This window comes from Rhipicephalus sanguineus, chromosome 4, assembly GCF_013339695.2.
Source record: "Rhipicephalus sanguineus isolate Rsan-2018 chromosome 4, BIME_Rsan_1.4, whole genome shotgun sequence".
NCBI lineage: Eukaryota > Metazoa > Arthropoda > Arachnida > Ixodida > Ixodidae > Rhipicephalus > Rhipicephalus sanguineus.
Genome location: NC_051179.1, coordinates 151,387,228 through 151,408,931, shown reverse-complemented (window position 1 = coordinate 151,408,931; position 21,704 = coordinate 151,387,228). Strand labels below are relative to the sequence as shown.

The 21,704-nt window shown below is 46.5% G+C and overlaps 1 protein-coding gene across 1 annotated transcript in view; it reads left to right on the top strand.

Moving 5' to 3' along the window:
• Nucleotides 1-11,706, top strand: part of LOC119391740 (nose resistant to fluoxetine protein 6) — a 62,843-nt gene extending 51,137 nt beyond the window's left edge. Inside the window, exons 13-17 of the mRNA XM_049415380.1 lie at nucleotides 470-592; nucleotides 3,486-3,606; nucleotides 5,485-5,671; nucleotides 9,509-9,651; nucleotides 11,396-11,706. Of these exons, the coding sequence (XP_049271337.1) occupies nucleotides 470-592; nucleotides 3,486-3,606; nucleotides 5,485-5,671; nucleotides 9,509-9,651; nucleotides 11,396-11,698 (877 nt within the window). The 3' untranslated portion in view covers nucleotides 11,699-11,706. The remainder of the gene's footprint in view (nucleotides 1-469; nucleotides 593-3,485; nucleotides 3,607-5,484; nucleotides 5,672-9,508; nucleotides 9,652-11,395) is intronic.
• The last annotated feature ends 9,998 nt before the right edge of the window (nucleotides 11,707-21,704 follow it).

Genomic DNA, 21,704 nt, shown 5'->3' with positions numbered 1-21,704 from the left:
TTAGAGCAAAGAATTCTGTCAACGTCAATTTAAAGCTATGCATATGCAGTGACGGCTTGGCTGTATCAAAAAGAAACGTAATTCTATAGTCTTACGTGCCGCGATGATTACGAGAAAGGCTGTCGTGGGGAGCTCCGGATTAAATTTGACTTTGTGGGGTTTTGCGACGTGTACTTCTTCTGATCTTATGCATGAGTGCTTTTTCTATTTCATCCCCATCTAAATGTGATCGCCGCGGCGGGCAATCACACTTGCGTCCTCGTACTCAATCAATGCTGTCGCGACTAAGACACCATGGCCGATGTACTAATATTATGCTACGATGCCGCTTATTGTGCTAGCATCGGTTAGAGGGTAGCGTTCTATATAAGGTCGTCAGTTGGCACTGATATTACGCAATCGAAATAGTAGTAAGCGCCCAACGATATCAGTGTTTGTTTGCTTTGTCTCCTCCTCCTGCGTTATTTAGAAACGCACGGCTGGGCATCGCCGCCATGGTATCCGTGTCCATTGGCTGCAACGCCTTCATCGCCTACTTCACGCACAAGGCACAGATTGGACCTTCACGTGTCAGCTCGGGTGGCGACGTTTCGTGAGTGGAAGTTCTGTAATTTATTCGCGAAGCGGAGATATGAATAAATTTGTTTTGTTGTTTTTTAGATCTGGTGACCGTTACCTCCGCATCTGAGTAACGGGGGTCGTGCGACATCTCCAATGCTGATTGCTTAGGGGGCGTAAGCTTCCAGATCTGTGCAAAAATTATGATGCTCCGTGAACTGCGTCGCAGCATGCATTAATAGTGGACGACCTGTGGTACGTAGCGAGCTGTCGGTCTTTATCTGCAGACTCAGACCAAGAGCTGTGCTTCTATAAATCTATCCCCGAAAGCCGCGTGCTTTGCCTTCCAGTTTGTCCTGATGGAAACTATGGAGAAAGCTTTATGGTTTCATCATCTTAATTGCGCAACGCTGACATAAACAAGGGCCGATAAAGAAAAGAACAAAGCTAGCTCTGTGCTTTTCTTCTTCGGTCCCTATGCTGTTAATGCAAGTTTTGCTCGCTCAAGTAGATAAATTCGTGCCAACTAGCTCTGTTTGCAATTTTAATGCAACATTCGTACAAACGCCAATGCTGTTTTTCTCTGTATTAATCGTTTTGCGCTGCACTAAACGTGATACGTTACCAACTAGGCCAACTTTCGATCCTATCTCGCAGTGCGACTCGCTGTGTCTCGCAATAAGTAGGGACCCCGTTTCTACAACTTAATGCATTACCAAGTGTGCAACATTCATTCGTCTTCAAGTGTTAGAGAGGGTCTAACAGGCTGTAGAATTATTTAGGAGCGAAGCTCCTTCGACCCGCACTCCGCCGTCGCCGTCGAAGCTCCCTTCTCTTAAGCATCGCTTTAGTTTGCAGGGGCCGGTGGTTTCAGAGGAAATGTTTAGGCCATGAGCGGTTTGGTTCTCGCGCACCATAAATTTAATGTTAAAAGAAATAAGCTCTGTGCACAACTGGTTATAATGGTCGTCTTCACTTTCACCACCTTTATCGTGGATTGTAAAATGATAACCATCATTATAGCGTACTACGGGTGCTTTGTCGAATGTAGTAGCAGACGGTCTCCCCACCCGGCACCGGCGCAAAAAGACAATGAAACGCTGCGCGCGGCGTTCCGTCGCCGCTGTCGAAGCTCCCCGTCGCATCACCGCTCGCACCCCTCTCCCACCTGTCTCCCTCTCCCTGCGCTACGCGCGCCGCACACTCAATCGCTCAGTCGTTCCCGCCACCGAGCACAGCAGACGCTCTCCCCACCCGCTTCCCACCCTACCGCCTTTATGAAAGCCACCAGCGAGATCAGGCGCACAGCCGTGTGCGTCCCATTTCTAAGGAGCTTGGCTCATCAGTTGTATTCGTACACGGAACAACTGCTATTTTGTTTTCTGCGCATGCTAAGCTGATCACGCGCAACTCACTTATTTCGCGCCTTTTTCAAAACGGTGTTCATTTCTCTTTGTCAATCTCCTTCATTTATCATGCGCGTGCGCCGACACTTGTACGCTTCTTTTTATTTGTTATTATCTTGCTCACTCGCATGTATTTTCGACGTCATACTCATACGTACTCTCGGCAGATAAATGCGGTGACAGTGAAACGAAGAACGCTTACCGCGCCGCGAGCTGGTTGTTAGGGTGTACTTTTGTAGCAACCTTTGGGCTACCTTCACTTTCGGTTGTTGAGTATACCGCCCCGTTTGGAATGCGTTAGTTCATGCGACTATTTCACAGTTTAGTCTATGAGAGACCAGCGCAAGTAAGAAAGATGTTTCCGCCATGAAACCAAGGAAGGTATTTAAAGTCGGCTTCTCCGCATTATGGGTCCTTTAGTGGAGAAGCGCGAGTTAGCGATCCAGTTTCTGATGCAAGGTTATCATTGAACCTACTTCAAGTTCGAGTGAACAACAATGTCTTAATAACAGCGGACATCCTCCTTTTTGAATAAATAATGGGCGAATGAGAAAAGCCACACCGGCTGGGCCAGAATATTTGCTATCCCTCTTCGGTCCCTAGCACTACAGCAATGGCACCACTTGAATTCTTCATTTTGTTATTACTAGCAGTATGTGGTTGTTTACTGAAAAGAAACAAATAATTGAATAACATCAAACGAATAAAAGAAGGAGGAAATCTTACCCTGCTGCCGTTCGATGACGATTAGAATCGTAGTTAATGCATGGCGTTTGCTTCATGTTCGGCCTAAAAGAAGATTTGTTGCGTGTCAGTGTCACTTTTGAAGTCTCCTCAAGAACGATTTATATTTCACATGATGGCATAATTACACATAGAAAACATGATTGGTTCGTGAACCGTAAAAGAGAAAGACCGTTGTTGTGATTGGTAAATTCTGCAGGTCTGCATTCATATTTACTGCTTCGTTTAGTGCACCCGATGTCGGTTTTAGCCAGGGCCTTGAATTAAAACCACACTTTGTTCAGCTTTCGGTTAACCATCCGTCTCGCAATAACTCATAATAAAGACTCGCAATGTTATTTCAGCTTTCCACAGAATTTTAACTCTAGCAAAGAATATAGGATCGTTTAATGTGTGCGCTGCGCTTAGCCAAAAATAACGAGAATATTCGAAGTAACAGTCTTTCTGGACAAAGTTCTTTGCCATTTTAATATGATTATTCTCCCATGTTCTTGGTATACTATTCCTTTGAAGGTCTCAGAGTATTCAAGTAGTAACATTGGAAGCTAAGCGTGTAAGACAGAAGGAATGACTTCGCGAAGAAAGCTTACAAGAGAACCCACAAACGCCTTGGAAAAACGAATGAAAAAGTTTGTGTGTATTCATGCACATTGTAAGTTCGTTAGCATCATGACGGAAATAGTTAACTGTAGCTGTTACTGCACGGGATTGCTGAGTCGCAAGCGTCGATAAGTACTTCACACGATTTGAATGAAATTTTTCGGGGCTCACTCGTAGGAAGATGATGCAAGCTCTCGACCTGATCCATCAGCGACCGTACCCGCACGTTGGATCGTACGTCGCCGGAGCCCTGGCGGGATTCGCTTTCCTCCGATTCCGAAACGTGCGCATCGGCAGGGTGAGTGCGTTGCAAGGAGTCATAGAAACGAATACTTTCCTCATTAGAAATGAAACAGGCCAAAAACTGATACTTCATGCGAGCGAGCTAGGGAAGACTGGGGTTTAATGCTGGATAGAATCCTGGCGAGACCTGGGAATTCTCTGGCTTCAATTTCGACGACAGCGAATAACCGCGAATACCAAGGGCTTCGCGAGAGCTTCACAAAAGCGTACAAAGGAATCCGCTGCAGGGAATATGTTAAGTCAAGAGTTCCTGAAAACTTACTAGATGGGCCAAAAGTTGGTTGCAGTGACACGCAAGGATGCAGGGGCCAAATTCAAAAAACCTATTTTTTTTCTAACTGCGCTTTCTCATCGGTCACCCGGCTTCACTAATGATATGTCCAGCATCGCCAATGGTCAAAATATCATCTTACGAAAATTTTTAGCATAAGTCGTTTTTGTGAATACGGGCCCTGTTGTTTTCTCACTAACACACGGAAGTCGGAGATATGGTTGCAACGAAGACACGTTTCATTAGACATTTTGCACCAATGTAACAAACACCTCACAGGTGCATTATTGTACGTACAAGCGAATTGGTATAATGGCGAAGTATTTTCGCTGGCATTGAAGTAGCGCGAAACAACAGAGCAAACCCTCAGTGGTGTCGCGGTGTTTCTAAAGAGTGGACAGTTCTTCACTTAGTTCTTCGTTTGTGATCAGACGCACAGCGCGGTCGCACGAGACTAGCAGGGTCAGAAGCAGGCACCTCCATGTGTGTCCGCTCCAGTTCCTGTCTTTGTGTTCATCAGCTGTACGTCTAACGCCGTGACTTCGCGTCGTCAGACGCCTCATTAAAATCAGTTAACTTTAGGCGCGCCCTCTGGTAACAGGGTCGAACAATCGGCCCTGATCGGCGTCAACCAGGACCAGCGATGCCGCTTAGCATGGATGGTTCGACTGTAGGCTCACTTTGAAAAGTAAAGTGCCTTTCTTCTCCTCTTGTTGTGTCAATGATGGAGCAGTAAGACGGGAATGAAATACGTGTAGTTGTGAAAGCCTAATTGCCACTCTCTTATACTAAAACGCTAAAGCTAGTACTAAAATACTACATATCAAAGCTAGTAGAGCCGCTTGTATGACATTACTCCTGAACAGTGAAATAAAATTTTGGAAATTAGCTGTAGCCTTTTGACGACCAGCAGTACGGTTCAACTAATTGAACGTGTGTACCGGATTTTCTTGGTATGCTGAACGTGTCGAGAAATCAAAAGGACGTTTATGGCGGCGCTGACCGGTGCGCGGCATCGACAAAATGTCACAGAGAAAAGGCGACAAAAATAAAAAAGGACGCGGGAGGAGAGTGCTATACATATGACAAAATGAACATAAAATAGACACATTGCATTCTAGTTCAAAAATGCATTCGTGGAGTAAAACGCAATCATATCAATCGTAAGGAAATGTCAATTTCGAATACACTCACCTTGTGTGCTTTACTTGCGGCTTTGCAAGGAGTATAGGACTTGAGTGATATAGCCGGACATGCACCTCCATGCCGTGGACTTTGCGCAGCTGTTGAGGGAAACATTACTTCATTGACGTTTTCCGTTGCTCGAAATATTTACTTGCGCAAAATTAAACGCCCGCTATGAATATTGTTTAACATGCAACCCCGAAGCACTCATCACGCGGAGGTTTCGGCGGGAACTTGAAAAATGAAGCTTTGACCTTAATTTACTCTTCTACTGATAAAGTTACGAAGGTGAAATTGCCGAGATTAGAGTTCTCAGTGTAGAATATAAACCGATTCATTGCCTCACTCTAGTGTCCCTTTAAGGTTGCGTCAATGAAGCTTGGCTGACTCAACCTTACCGAAAATTCTGGTTCTCAGGTGGCGCAGTTGGCCATGTGGTCGTTCTCGACTGCAGCCTGCGTGTACGGAGTGTTCGGTGCCTTCAAGTGGCTCAAAGGAGCGCCTCCTACGGGCGCTGACGTGGTGCTCTACAACGGGCTTCACCGGACGCTCTTCGCAGCGGGCATCGCCTGGGTCCTGTACGCCTGCGCGTCGGGACATGCCGGTCAGCTTCCTTTCGCATTCCTCATATAGTAACGGATGGTGGACAAGTGCGATTTAAGTGGTCGGAAATATTGGAGTCTCAGCAGCAATGATGTAGTGTGGTGCCGTCACGTCATTAAGGATTGACACAAATAATATTTTAGGAATCCTTGCCCCATCGGGAAAATGGGGGCAAGCGACGTTTTGATGTGTGCATGCCTTACGTACTGCTTGTCTTTCTTTCTTTCTTTCTTTCTTTCTTTCTTTCTTTCTTTCTTTCTTTCTTTCTTTCTTTCTTTCTTTCTTTCTTTCTTTCTTTCTTTCTTTCTTTCTTTCTTTCTTTCTTTCTTTCTTTCTTTCTTTCTTTCTTTCTTTCTTTCTTTCTTTCTTTCTTTTGCATTGGGCAACGGTCCCTCCTGCTGTTTCCTTCCTGCATGCCGGGAGTTGGACCGTCATACACGCACTTAACAGCACAACACTTCAGTTGCCACAGGCAACAACGTCGGGAGTCCAGGCAAGAATGAAATATGGCAGCGTTTAATGACACCTAACCTCGATAAAAAAATCCCATTGCCATACTATACAAATGGGTGATCGCCGAGAAGTCCATGATCCAGCGAGCGTCAATTACTGGAAAACGGCGCATACAAATAGGCATGCAACGGGCGCAGCTTCGAGGGCCGCATTCCTGTATGCATGCCGGCGCAGGGTTTTTCGCGACGCCGCCACTGAAATCTTTGAGTTACAAGTTTCGCTCGAATAATTTACGGAGTTTTACGTGCCAAAACCACGGTACGTTTATGACGAATGCTGTAGTGGGAGGCTTAACATGGAAGGCTGGCATATGTATCGATCTTTTTGCAAAACCCTATTTCCTTTCCAATCACCCTCCGCTCATGACCACCCAATCTCATTGATGGCGCCGGTGGGTTGCCGTTCGGACCACCGAGGTGGCCAGCAAAAAAACTAGCACTGGAATACAGTCAATACGTTGTCCCGGCCAAGTACAGATTTCTCCCCGCAGGTTCCCTCTTCAGGCAACCCTTGTTTCGTCGTTCGCCTTCCTCGATTAAACATGTGTACTTTCCAGACAAGCACGTGCACACGTACGCTAAAACTATAAGCATGATTTTGCTTAGATGATCTCGGGTATGACTCTTTCGTATGTGTCTAACGTTATCGCGCTATTCTTCCTCTTCCCATTTCTTTTCCAAATGGCAAAAAGGTTGCCGACTATTTTTGCGGCATTCTTTAAGCAAAATGCTTAGGCAGGCACACTTACTGACAATAAGCGCGCATATGAAGCTGTTCTCATTTCATTATTCGTAATTTCCACCAGCTTTTATAGACATCATTTATTCGTACTGCAAATTTTTCCAATAATTTGTCAGGAACCGTACGACGGTTGCGGGCTGGGACTTTCGCACATACGTGGGTCTGGCCTGGGGCTATAGCGATTGCCGTCTCCTCCACCTCGTCCGCCATTAATTTGTTTCTTACTGCGGTTACGGTCATCGTCGCGTCGTCACAATAACATCAGTGTAAAGGCACATAAAGAGAATCCCGGCCGCGGCGAGCGGATTTTCGATGGAGGTGAAAATGCATGGGGCCCGTGTGCTTAGACTTAGGTGCACGTTAAAGAAACCCAGGTGGTCGAAAATTTCCGGAGCCCTCCACTACGGCGTCTCTCATATTCACATCGTGGTTTTGGCACGTTAAACCCCAACAATTATTAAAGGGCACATATAGAGTTAAAACCCGATCTAACAATACCCGATTTTAAGAAGTGCCTGATGTAACAAAGAAATTTCCATTCCCCGTCAGGTATACCCATAGGGTTCAATGTTGTCATCAACCCGGTTTAACAAAGTTTTTTTCTGAAAAAGAAAAGAAAAAAGAAAAACCTGGTGAGGTTATTTCTAATTTTGGCACAGACGGGCTTTTCTTTGAGTGTGTGCTCTAACGCTATTGCGGTAAAGCATCTGGTCGCCCTAGTCACGATTGTGGTTTTATTTTGACGGACCTGCATGTCGCGCCCATGCACGGAACAACGAACTCAACACTAGGTTGGCTTCTTCTCATTAGGCAGCGCTCGCGTGTGTCCGTTCATTTTAGTCTTCCGTCCGGGTCGCGCTGCCCACATAGGAAAAGTATGTTCAATTACCAACTCGCCAGGCTTGCCGTTTTAATTAGGTCGGGATCTTACGAACCGGATGGTGCTAGGGATAGCGGTGCTTTACTAGTCCCTGTCAGGGTTCTCACAATAACATTACGCTGGTTGCTTTCGTTAATTCATGCCTTATGGGACAGATGGCGCTGATTGCTACATCGAAATTTACTGGCTCGGCCTTGTCGCGCATTCACTGCATTCATTGTCCCTGTACTTACATATCGGCATCCTGTGATAGATTTACGTGGGAGCCTCCTTGTCCTGGCCACCTTAGCGAACTTTTCACACGTACTGGCGTGAATCAATGGCAAATACAATAACCGGCCGGTAGCTTTTCGGTGTCACTGCGTTAGCATTATAGATTTCGATGAACCGAAGAATCTTTTTTTCCACTGCACTCCAATTATTTCGTTAAATAGGGAATATTTAACGAAATAATTGGAGTGCAGTCATCATTTCGTTAAATCCCATAAACAGTTTCGTACTCGCTCAAATTATAATTAACTTCAAACGAAAACTGCATTGGGCAAAGCTGCGGCGCTTTCTTATTACAAATTCAACACGAGTCGAGTTCCTCAACGACAGAATGGGCTAGTGAAATAAGAACTTTCTGTACTTACATTGTAGCTATTGCGTCACATTTATTTGTTATTTCTTGTCCTCCATACTGTTCTTCGTGGTCTTTCTCCATAATTTACTAGCGAAAGTTGCCAAATTTGGGTAGAAGTTTAGTATGACCTCCTTATCGAAACAGAATAAGTTGCGTTAAACCACCTAATTAAGCCCATAAGATGACTTTTAAGGGCTCGTTTTTCTTTGTTAGACACCATATTAATGAGAACTAACAGACAATAATGCCAAAGCAAGTGTACGGTATGTTGTTTGTAGTAATTAGGATATAAATGTGAAGAAAGTAAAGTGGACGAAAAAATAACTTGCCGCTGGCAGGGACCGATAAGCCCAGTAAATAATGCTTCGAAGCTAGACGTGTTCCTCTAGCAAAAAGTGCATGATTAACTGGTAAACGTAGTAATGACAAACCTTATTTATTCGCATCGACACCTTAACGCTGATACATCACTCTTAGTTTACGAACTTCACGAAAAATTGCTTCGTAGTTTTACCATTTTTTCTCGAGAAAAAGCTATCAAAACTTGCCAAGTCGAGTTTGTTTGGATAGCAAGCTATTCTCTTGTTACATGGATGTAGTTAGTTATATACAACCATGCAAACACTTCCGAAATCTTGCGACTGTAGTGGGAACCATTTTCCGCCTTTCTTTTTTTCGTTTCTATTCAAGACTGCGCAAGACTTCAATCAATCAATCAATCAATAAATCAGTTTTTATTATGACTTAAAAGGATGGTTACAGAGCATAAAATATACACACGATGATCCCAAAGTATGAGACTGCAATGGGGCCCTTGCAGTCTTGCAGTCTTGTGGACTACCTTAAGGCAGTGATACATCGATGACAGTCACTTTCACCCTTCATGGGTGTACTATGACATGAAATAATCACTTTCGAGACATGTATTTTCTATAGCTGCTATAGTACTGAAATTATTACTAGATTAACACACACAGAACTGAATACTGACGCAGAGCAGTAGGGAGGTCTATGTATTTGTTTTGCAACTTTGTACAACAATTGTGTGCAACTATCTGTTGGGGTTTTCGCTTACGCAGGCCTGGTCAACCGTTTCCTGGCGTGGGATGCATTCGTGCCGCTTGGACGATTAACCTTTTCCGTCTACCTCGTGCATTTCTTTGTGCTAGTCGCTACGCCCGGAATGGCCCGGGAGAGGATCTACATCGCGCATTGGTTTCTGGTAAGTCGAAAGTACAAGCGCTCTGTGGTCCTGCGCCCGCATTTTGATTTTACATTTCCTCTTGCATCGTTAAGTTCCCTCGAACTTAATTGAATGAGACGGTGTTCTCAGCTTATGCGACATTATTCGCGTCTTTTTCCAGGCCGTTGACCTACATAACGTTTTCTGTCAACACTGTTTTCTTACCCGTGTTTTTTGTGTCATGAGAAACTGTACAACATAGAATGTCAGTGGAGCCTGACGCTGCAACGTTTCGACACGGAAACTTGTCTTCGTCAGGACGGCTCCAACGACATTCTCTGTCTCATGGCTTTTCATCAATTTGATTTTTTAAGGTGGACACTTCAGTCCGAACCAGGACGTACCGCAAAGATGAGATAAGAGAAGCTCTCGCACTGAAAGACACGCACATCGCCAGTGCTTGTTTCATCTCTACTTTGTGGTCAGTTCGGGTTCGCGCTGGAGTCTTCACTTTACAAGTGATGTCCCAACTAGGCCCAACCGAAGTTTCATCGGAGTTCTTTAACAATTCGAGTCTCCGTCTTCCCCGGGATATCTGCCTTGATTGTTTCTTTTATGGACGGTTATGCACTGTCCGTGTCTCTGAAGTGAATCTTTCTGCCATGCGTCATGAATGGGCGAACGCGTTATAGCAGAAAATTACGGTGACTGCGCATTGTCACATTACCAACTAATTTTGGCTTGCGATAAGCCCTGCGTGGTGGACATAAGGATCAGGGGGCATCAGAAGACATGCCGGAACTTACATGCCGAAACAGCGCTGATATATAATGGATCGTTGATCATCCGCCTCATACACAGGAGGTTCGGGATGTGAATGTCAGTGCCGCTGGAAACCCATTGATTGTTCTTGTTGGTGGTGATGGCCTAGGGCTTTTTCCTGAGTTACGCAACGCGGGAGAGAGGAAGCGGGAGGGAGTTCTCATTTTGAAAGAGGGCCTTTAAACGATTTCTTGGTGTGGCCTGCGCTCCACAACTCTAACTATATGTATAGGCGACCATTTGTAGAGGATACGCGGCGGCGGCGATGGAGGCGCACATACCACAAGGACCTACAGAGAAAAAAAAATGCAGAAGCGGGCTCCTCGCGATGTACTCTACCGTTACGAGTCATCGACGCTTTCAAAATCGCGCTTCTACGCACCCTTATGCCTAACATCCCCGCCTACTGGATCTTTTGGTTTGCTACAAGAGGAACTGCTGCTGTGAGAGTCGCGATGCTCCTGCACTGAGTTTCACATTGGTGTTAAAGAAACGCAGGCGAAGGCAATTAATGCAGAACGACAAACCATGCGACGTCTTTAGTGGCGTCAGAACGTCTTTAGTGACGTGAGCCATCGGTACATTACACACGAAATTACGCGCGAATGGAAACTTTCAATTTCAGGCACAATATCGTCGATTCGACAACTATTTATAACTATTCGAAACTATTTTATAATTTGTCTGTACTCTTATTTGCATTGTGTAGGTAATGGACAGTTTACTGAAATTTCACTACCAGTTGAGAAACTCTTGAAAGTTGACAATGGTTAGCATAGGCAGCAATAGCGTTCGTAGCGCCCTGCATTCCAGGCATTAGAAACGAGCAATGTCACTAAAGTAAAAAGAAACATAAGTTCTTATTATTTTCCCAATCCAAGTCTTGTTGGCGATTTCTGCGTAATGCAAACAAGTGTAATCTAGCTATCGCAATCACGTGTCTTCTTCCCCGCGTGTACAGGTCCGTGGCTTCCTGGGCAACGCAGTGCTCAGCTACCTGTTTGGCTGGGCCTTCTACTTGGTCTGCGAGAAACCTTTCTCGAACATCGAGCGTTCCTGCTTCGACCGCTTCGTCAACCGACGCGGTCGCGAGCAGTCACGAACCAATGACTCGTGCGCGTCGTCTATGGTGGTGCTCACCGCTAACCAGAGGAACGAGCTGCTGGACGAGGCATCTTCTGCGAGCAAGTTACAAGGCGCAGCGGTGCTTGCGTCTGGCGTCGTCGCCACGGACTACGGGGGCTGCTGCCGAAACACACGTTAATCGGACCCGTCCTCAGAATTTTTGGCGCCCACTTCGGCAGCTTATCGGCTAACGTGCATGTCACGCTACTAAGCTAGAATACGCGGGTTAGATTCTTGCCCATGGTGGCCGCACTTCGATGGGGTCGAACTGCAAAGAACACGCGCGTACGTCAATTTAGGTGCACTTAACCAGGCCTTCCATGGTGATCAAAACTAATACCGAGTCGCGTGCCTCACAATCAAGTAGTGGTTCGGCCAAGTAAAAAAAAAAAAAAAACACGACTTTATTATGGGGCACGCCGTAATGGGAGACTCGGGATTGGTTTTGATGATCACAGCTTCGCTAAGGGGCGGAATTATTTTTTTTCTGCCATGATTACTACACTGAGAAAACTCTGAGCTGCGACTGTCCATATACTATTGATACGACGTGTAACGCATGGTTTCGTGCAGTCATTGTGTTGGTGCCTTCAAACAATATCGTGCCTTCGTCCGTCACGCTTCATCTTTCTAAAACTTTCCAAGAAACCATCTTTTAGATTGAATGAGGCAAGGAAGTTTGCGCGCAGGCGCATGATTATTGCAGGTGGTTACATTTGTAACGCAGTCATCGAACATTGATGCGAAAATTCGCCAAGTTGCTGCAGGTAATACCTGCGTGGATGAAGACATCAAGAAGCTCCTCACTACGTTTGGTCAATTGAAATTAACAATCACGGCAGCTTCGTGATGCGGTGGCAAGCGTGCCTGCGAAATGGGAAACGGCTGGGCGTCGCGAACGCGCTGTGAATTTCCAACAGAATTCCACGCGCTCTTCTCGCGAAATTCCCGCTTCGCGAGAAATTCAAGGTGATGCATACAAATGACCTTTGAAACACAGCAGTCGTGCGTTGGACATTGCTGGTTGGTATACATTATTTGAACAGAACCAAACAGCGCTTCAGGAAGGAAGAAGTGAGAACAATCAGTGTCGTGTCAGCGCCGTGGCTCAGCCCTGCGTCTGGCCTCCCTTCGACCTGTCTGAAGCGACGTTGGATCCGTTCCTTTGCATCGCGCACAGCTTGCTGAGTCACCGGCCATGGCACGTGACTTCGAGTCATTATCCAATGAGGGAACGTGCAATGGCGCCACTTGAATTGAGCTGCGAAAATCGGACAAAAAAGCAAGAAAGAGAGGGGTCATAATCGACGAAAACGTTTTGGCGCATACTAAACAAGGCAGCACGTTATGCTCACTGTAACATTTGAAGGCAAAATCCCGCTGTACACTCGGTAAAGCATTAAGTTATACAGACAAAGGCCAGACCTACCCTCCACGGTGGTCTAGTGGTTAAGGTGCTCTACTGCTGACACGAAGGTTGCGGGATCAAATCCCGGTCGGGGAGGCCGCATTTTCGATGCAGGCGGAAATGCCTGCGGCCTGAGTACTTAGATTTAGGAGATTTAGTTGCACGTTAAAGAACCCCAGGCGGTCGAAATATCCGGAGCCCTCCACTACGGCGTCCCTCATAATCACATCGTGGTTTTGGGGCGTTCAACGCCAACAGTTATTATTAATGAAGGCCAGACCTCTCGCACGAAGAGTTGCAGAATATAACGACCCGAAGTGTATCAGACACGCATTAAAATATCCTTGACACAGTTCTCAATTGTTCTAATTGTCCCCTGCATCTCTCTCCTCCCTTACCCTCTCCCATTGAGTTTTATGCACTCCTGGATCGGCCCACCACTGACCACTGCTCACGTCACCTGATGATGTCACGTAGGGACGTCACCATATGACGTCATGAAATGTCCCTTGATGACAACATAACAAGCCCCTCCCTCTATACACGCCGCTCACTCTCAGAAGATCACGTGTTTTTTTTTTTTAACGGTCCTTGCGAAAGTCGCGAAGTCTCGTGAAGCCTCGCAACGTCTCGCGCGGGAATCTTGCTGAGGGAAACGCTAACATAGCCACTCAAGGCATTCGCATTAAAAAAAAATTAATGTGTGGTTCGCTTCGTTGAAGGTGCCGTACATTTTTCAGTGCATAACCAAAATTTTCAAGGGGACTTTGTAGAGGCCCTTTAGCTGAACTGACAACATGGCGTGGGTTTACCCAAATGACACCGTTTTTAGCAGGGCACCGTCATACACCGCCAGAGTATTTTGCCTCAGGTGGGAAGAAATCAAAGCGTGCCATTTATGGAAGGCATAAGGATTCTGTGTCAGTCATTATTAGATGTGAATAATTATCAGAATTGCATTTTCTTGAAATTTCTTTGAATGATGAAACCTGTCCTTAAGCGAGCCTATTCCAGAGTGCCGTCCGCATTGTGTGCGCATGAGCATGAAACATGTGTCGTATTTTTTTGTTATCGTATCGCGTTTCTAGAGTTCAGGTTACTGAATCGTGTTTGTTAAATCCTCTTTGACCAAATAAAAGCTGTTGCTTCCTTTCGTTCTTGTCCGTGTCTTTCCTGCGTTGTAACTATTCATCACGACTGGCGACTCCGTTCGTAATAAAGTAAGTCGGATCAAGCTTGAGCAAAGAGAAACCCGCAAAGGTTTCAAAGCGCTAACTTGCAGTTGAGCTGATGCATGCACGAGTGAACCAGGAAGCGAGCAGAAAGTAAAGGCAACGATAGGCGAATATGCACGCCGTTTGAAACACATGAGCCAACAAATAGTGACCAATACGTGATAACGCTTATCTTAATTGTCACACTGGGACAGAATTTATGTTAGCCTTTATCATCCCAATCTTGTCTTTTGATGTAAATGCCAAATATGCAGCATCCTTACCTAAGGCGTGCGTCATCCTTTACCTAGTGCCGTAGCCAAAACTGTTGCGGAGTCGAAAGCCATGCTTTCGACACCACAGCATGGAGTCATACCCTGCAGCAAAAGCCATGCCCTACAAGCACACTTCCCAGCTTAAGCAGTTCTTTCGATGGACAACTGCGCGCTCGAGGAAATGTACTGCTTGCTCGTGCCACGAGATCGTTGCTTCATCCTCAGTTGCGGGTAAGTAACTGGTCAGTTGTGAAGGTGGTCATCCTTGGTAAATGACGACCGTCATAAATTCTGAACACGTGCGGTTGAAGAAGTAGGGCGCAGATGACTGTCTCACCCGTGTCTGACTGCTTACGCTCCTCGTTCTATGCAATTCTTCATTGAATTTACTTAGTTTACAAAGTCAGTTCCAGTGAATCAGTTTGACCCGCGTGCTCATTGGATTCCTGGCCAATTCCCATTGACTGGTGTGTGCCATAGTTCGAGTCATCGTTACCAAGAAAACATAGGAATAGACGTGCGTACTTATTCTTAATTTTTAATTTAAGGGTGAAATGGCCAATAGCGCCGAGTGTCATGACTGCGCTGAGGAGGAGACTATCGGACATCTACATTGGAAGACGAAAGAATTAAGCAATAGTGAACTACAGGTAAACAACGTGCAACTATAAAGGACCTAAATGAAAACGCCTCCACCGTCGACAAGACCTCGGGGTAATGGGACTGCACATCACAGCTGCGGAAGGCAACGAAAGCGCTGCTAGCCTGTTACTACTTTTAAAGGCTACGGGATTGATTTACCGCCTGTGACATCGAACACAGAACAGTTGTTACTTCGGTGGCAACATCAGTGGCCCTTCTCTTCTCTTATCAATATTTTACTCCCCTTCCCTCTTCCCCATTGTAAGATAGTCACTCAGAATCAGCCTTGGTTAACCTCCCTGCCTTACTTTTATCCTTTTCTCCACCTCTCCCTCCCTGGTCTTCATATTATTCATTATTATTTTAGATGCGAAGCAGCTTTTGCGCTGGGCTGTGTCAGGCTGTGTCCGTAGTTCCATTGGCGACCGTCCCACCTAATAGATAAGAGTAGACCCTGGAAGCTGTGGCTCATACAAACACTGGGGGATTGGCCAAGAACCGGTTAGTTTTTATAGCATCCGAGCGCGCGCTCGCGCCAAGGAGAAGTCTTCTTCCTCTTGTTCTTCGACCGCCTTGATGATGATACGTGCAGATCACTTTAGGGGCCCGGGCTGCCGTATGCTGTCCTAGCTCGGCGTAACGCAGACAAAACCATGTGTGCTGGCACGTGCTAGCGCGTTCGTGCCTGTGTAAGGGGCTGGGTAAGACCAGGTAAGACGCTGTGGCCTCTCCCCCTTACACTCTTTCGGCAATCACGTGATGGCTTCGGGGAACGAGATTCTGCAGACGCGCGACGCACCCGCGTGGCGTGCTCCAACAAGAGTTCGGGACGAGTAACAGCAACAGCAACTACACTGAATTCAGTGGTGTGCTCTACTTGCATGGACGTGTTAACATCGGGCAAGGTGCCCGTGATGAACGGAACTTTAAGTCGCCCATGCGCTAGCTTCGCATCCCCACATGGTTCCCTTTCGTGGGAGATCGTGTAAATTCATTCATGCATGCATGTACCACACAGGACTTGCAGGAACGCTACAGGCAGAGTTCTTAGCTTGAGCCGTAAAATCGGGAAGGCGTTCCGTTTCGCGCTGGCATCTCTGTCGCTGCACCAACGCACTCACTGCGCGACATTCACCCGTTGACGTCGTTAATTTTTTCATTCGGAGTGCGGGGCGCGATGCCGCAAAAACAATGCAAAGCAAAATAATCGGGAACGCGCGCCGAGTCTGAGAAAGACGCGCATCGCCGAGCACAGTGGTTAATAGTGCCAGAAGTGAAGGTTGTCTGCAAGTTCGTTTCCTGGTGGTACAGAGGCAATGTGTGTCTACTCCGAAAGCCGCTGGCCACAAAATAAAAAGGAAAGAAAGAAAAAAATCTTCATCGAATGCGTAGAAACCGGAAATACGCTGATCAGCAACCGGGACGGAAATGTCTGAGCACCCTGGAAACTCATGTTCTTACTTTGAAATTAGTCAGACCTTTCATTTCGTCACACATTTTCTATCGCATCCCCGAGATTTATTGTTAGTATAATTCTTATTACAAGTTTGTTGCAAACTCTCGTGACCAGTTTACTGTGGTGGGTATGAACCATCGATGAGGAACAAGAAGGCGGAAGGCCGCGACGCACAAAAGCTTTGCTTGTTTGTTTTTATGTAGATTTGATTGTGCGCGAACATTTCCTCCATAATTAGTAATTTTTCTACTCAGTCAGTTACCATTATCTTAACCTTTATGTAAATTCATCATACCCCCCCCCCCCCAATTCCTGGCCCATCCCCAACAGTGGGTGTGAGCCACCGTTAGAGGTGAACAAGAACATGTCCCGACAGACGGCAGCCGTCCTGTGGCGGACGCTGGTGGTGCAGGGAATCAGGCGGCAATACGTGGTACTCTTCGTCGAGTTGTTTATCGTTGTAGTTCTCGCCACCCTGTCCCTGTCGAGCAGCGATACCGGCAGCCGGTCGCAACGGCTACGGTTCGGCGCTGCCGCGGCGCCCGGTGGACTCGAACAGCGGCCCAGCGGCTTCAGCGGCGACTACCAGAGAGCACTGGACTCTGCTGGGGACGACTACGAACACAGCGTGGTGCTTTACAGCCCCGACAACGTTTACAACGGGCTCCTCATGGATGTGGCGTTTCCAAAAAGCGGTATGTGATGCGGCTTGAATCACAACCGATTGAGCCCAACAGACGCTTAGGACCAAGTAAGACATAGGGGACATTGATTGTGGCTTTGTTTTTTCTTCTAAAAAAGCCAAGTCCACTTTAACTGAAACTGAGGAAAACGCAGTTTTTTTGCTACTGACAATATAGTCGGGCTTGCACGAGCAATTTTTTGCCTGCGTAGTTATGTCACCAAAATACCTCAAATTTATATAGCGGCTAAAAGCTATGTAGCTGACTATCATCGTTATTCTGGAGTAAAATTTTAATTCGGCTCTTACTGATTGGACCATTTCATTCGGGCTCGAGTCAGCTCGTAATAGAATACGAAATCGCAACGAATGAACGATATAGCAATATTTCGCGACTAAATTAGCACCATCCTTGGACTTCCACCAGTGCCGTCCTTCGTTGCATGGGCGTAGTGGCGGTGACTAGACTTTTAAAGCGCCTGTTCCGTCCCAGCAAAAGGCTTACCATTCCGGACTGTCGGCAACGTTTTCTTGTTCTTGGCATCTATTGAAAGCCTTCAAAAAATGTTCCAGCTCTTCTTCTCCTTGTTAGCTCGTTTTAGCCCGCGCCGTTTCGGATCACTCTTTTTCTTGAAGGAATAGATCGGCACCCAATATCTTCATCTTAGTTGTCTTCTATTTCAAGTATACCGTCTTGGAGCGAAAGAAGGCCATGATACTGTAGCGCAAAACTCGAAAAGAAGCACCGAAGGGCAGAAAGAAGTGCAAAAGTCAGCCTCTTACTTTTTATAGTCGAGTTTAGCCCTACAACATCATGTCCTTCGGTAAGTACCATCTCAAGAGAAGCTGCCAAAAGGAAAATTTCCAGGCGTGGTCTACAGCATTCAGTGCGCAGACTGTAGTGGCAGTTACATCGGCGAGACAGGCAATGTTCCGCAAAGATTAAACCAGCATATATATGACGTAAAGAAAGAAGAAGGTCTCATCGAACGCGCTGGCCGAAGACGCGGAAACGTCTGGACACAAAATAGACTGGGATAATGCCAGGGTAACAGAACGAGAAAAGAACTGGTCATCTCGGATTCATCTGGAATCTATTACAGTCCAGACAACGGCGCACACAATCGATCGCAATGACGGAAACTTCCCACACGTGTACACACGTTGCTTACGTGACATTTTAAAACATACATGACAGGACTGCTCACGCACTGAATTTTTATTTGTGAACAAGGCTCCCGGACGCGAGCCGAAACGTCTTGCCTTTTACTTTGATCGTGGTCAGCGTCTCGTTTTGGTTGTCTTGAAGTATCAACTCACCCAAGAAGAACTAATTAGCCCCGTCACGGTGGCCTAGTGTTTATGGCGCTCGACTGCTGACCCGAAGGTCGCGGTATCGTATCCCGTCCGCGGCGGCTGCATTTTCGATGGTGGCGAAAATGTTTGAGGCCCGTGTACTTAGATTCACGTGCACGTTAAAGAACCCCATGTGGTCGAAATTTCCGGAGCCCTCCACTACGGCGTCACTCATAATCATATCGTGGTTTTGGTACGTTAAACCCGAGATAGTAGTAAGAAAAACTAATTGTGGAAAAAGCACGGTAGACAAGCAACTAGGACACAAGCGAAACAGTTTGGATGCGGCCATTTTGGTTGTTGTTGTTGCGATTGTTGTCGCAGCGTTGGTTTAATGGATCTGGCTCAGTTTGGCTTAAACAGGTGCGGGGTATGGCTCATTTTTTATTCGAAATCGCCTCTTTGGGTTCACGTTACCCTGAGGAATGGCTCATTTTGATTACAACTGTTTTAAAAGTGAAATATACTTGTGCGCGCTTTACGCTCCCGTGTAATATTGCCCAGTACCGGTTTCTGGATTTGCCTCTTTTCAATCGTAAATTTCAATCAAATACAGTGGACGAAAAATCATTTTTTCTCTCGGTGGGATCCGAAACCACAACCTTCGAATTACGCGACCGATGCTCTACGGGTTCATCTACGTCGGAAGGAGCTTCACCGTTCACTTCGTTGGTTATTTCTGTTCGCGCCATTCCCTGGAAGTGCTAGCCAGCGCCACTCGTAGCCAAGGCGGCTAGTGTGGAACACCCTTTCTGGCAAAGAACGTCACAAGGCACGTGATCTTTGCACGAGGCGGCAGCTGACCAATAAACCCTCGCAAGCTAACTTAAGGCATTAAGCCTGCCGGGGAGAGGCCCTCGCTATGAATGAACGAAAGAAGAGGAATCTTTCTCCAGGGGCTCGTTTCTTCGTCGTTAGACATAACCAAACGAATCTAACACACTGTTAGGCCAGGGAAAACATTGGGAACAATAATTGTTGTCTTTAACAGTAGTGTAGTGAATATCACTTAAATTTAAGCGAACTAAAGTTGATGAAAAATCACCTATTCAGTCGGTGGGGTCCGAACCCACGACCTTCAGTCGTAGCTCAATCCGCCTCTTTTATTTTCCTGTGCTGCTCTCTGCCATTTTGGTAGTGGTTTGGTAGGGGCCGGGACAACCGGTATTGCCAGAAGCAAAGGCTCCGAGATGATGAGACGTTTCGCGACTTTTCCGCTAGGGGATAGCGCATGCGCGGGGGCGCTGTGAAAAAGGCGGATTGGCAGGGCATCGTACGCGCATTTCCAAGGTTGCGGGTTCGGATCCCACCGACGGAAAGGGTGATTTTTTTGTCCATTTTTTCAGCTTCACTCAAAGGAGACGAACTTTCTGTGTTTTTTATATGCACATTCCAGCTATTTAAAAACGTTCAGTTTCGCCGCAGTGCGACGCATTTAATGCGAGAGCAGAAAATTAGAATGTCTTAAGAAGTAAGCCTAGCAGCTAATTCCTCTGGGATACGGTCCGGTGTAAGTTTACAAAAGGCTGGCGTAAGGGAATACGGCCGCTCCAGAGAGCGAAGCGGTTTTCGTGCTGTCTATCGCTACGACGCGAAGTAAGCGGTGAGAGTACAGCACTTACAGTAGTACTATCCGTCTGCTAATCCGTGTCAATATAGTGCGCGCATCAACGCGCTAACTGCGCCAGTTTGATAAAAGCTACCAGTTGCTGCCCGAGCAACGCAGCCCTCCCACCAGCACCCCTTCATGCTCCTTCGCGCAATGCAGCGGCCGGCGCTTAATTATACTTGAGCCACATCCGTCAGCAGTTCTCGCACTCTTGCGCTAGCATATAGAACATACGAAGCGCGGGGCGATGTTATCGATTTGGACTTTATACGGGACATGACGGCGACGGCAATGGCGACGGCAAAAATGCACCGCCAATGTCCATATAATTGCTGTCGCAATTAAAAAAGTAAAATCTTGTCATGGTTCCCGATTGCACGGCGAGCGTGCGCATTCGAGAAGCCTTGCGATCCCTCCCGCAGGACTAGGGACGATCGTAGACAAAAAGTGGGCTCTGAGATTCTTCAAAGAACATATCCTAGTATGCGCAATATAGCAACATAAATGCTCTAAACCCGTGTCCCCTACCGAAATTCATCACCTTGCACATAACGTTGTAATGCTAGGAGGCGTAATATTTAGTAGGATTCGCGTCAAGTTACGTCCCACCGATATCTTACGTAGTCCGTGAACGATTCCTTTCCTTTCCTCCTTCTTTATCGAAGGAAATATTTAAACGTTCCCTGCGTTCAATTTGAACATTACGCCCTGCTTAGGACTTGAAATGTAGGCGTTCGCTCGAAAGTGGATCTTAAGCAGGCACACGGGCAACCTGGAGGGTTAGAGTTTACTGCTTTTGTATCTACGTTCTCTCTGGGCTATACAAGCTCCGTTTACCACAACCTAGTAGCTTTGAATACGTGTATAACCGCTAAACGTGCATGAAGCCCAAAGTGTTCGTTAGTTGTTGGAGGGACACACATTTGCAAAGCCATAAGCCTATAACTATTCATCTTTGAACGTCACACCGGCGGCGACGCAGATCGGAATGCGTTTGAGGACGAGTCCAGCCTGGTGAGCGCTTGCTCGTCCGTCTACTTCACGGTGTGCGTGCACGTGGAAGACCACAACGATACGCACGCCCACGATCCCGTGCTGAGATACACGCTACACTACTTCGACGGCGAGAACCCGGGCAAGAAGGGCCTGGACATCGGGTTCCGTTACCCCACGACCTTCTACGACGAGCACGAGGCGGACCACGAAACGTGGGGTGAGGACAATAGGGTAGTTTTCAAAGCGAAGATCACTATGTGCCTTCACCTGCGTCACGACGGGCAGAAACAGAGAGCACCTTGCGCGTTCAAATAGCAATTGCGAAAGGGGCGCTGCAACACTTTTTGAGCGTTTATTTATTTATTTATTTATTTATTTATTTACTTATTTATTTATTTATTTATTTATTTACTTATTTATATTAAGGTGCCTTCGAGACCACATGGAATGCTATAAAGTGCTGTCTAACCTTTAGTCGATGTTCCTATGAACGTGAGAGCCAAATGT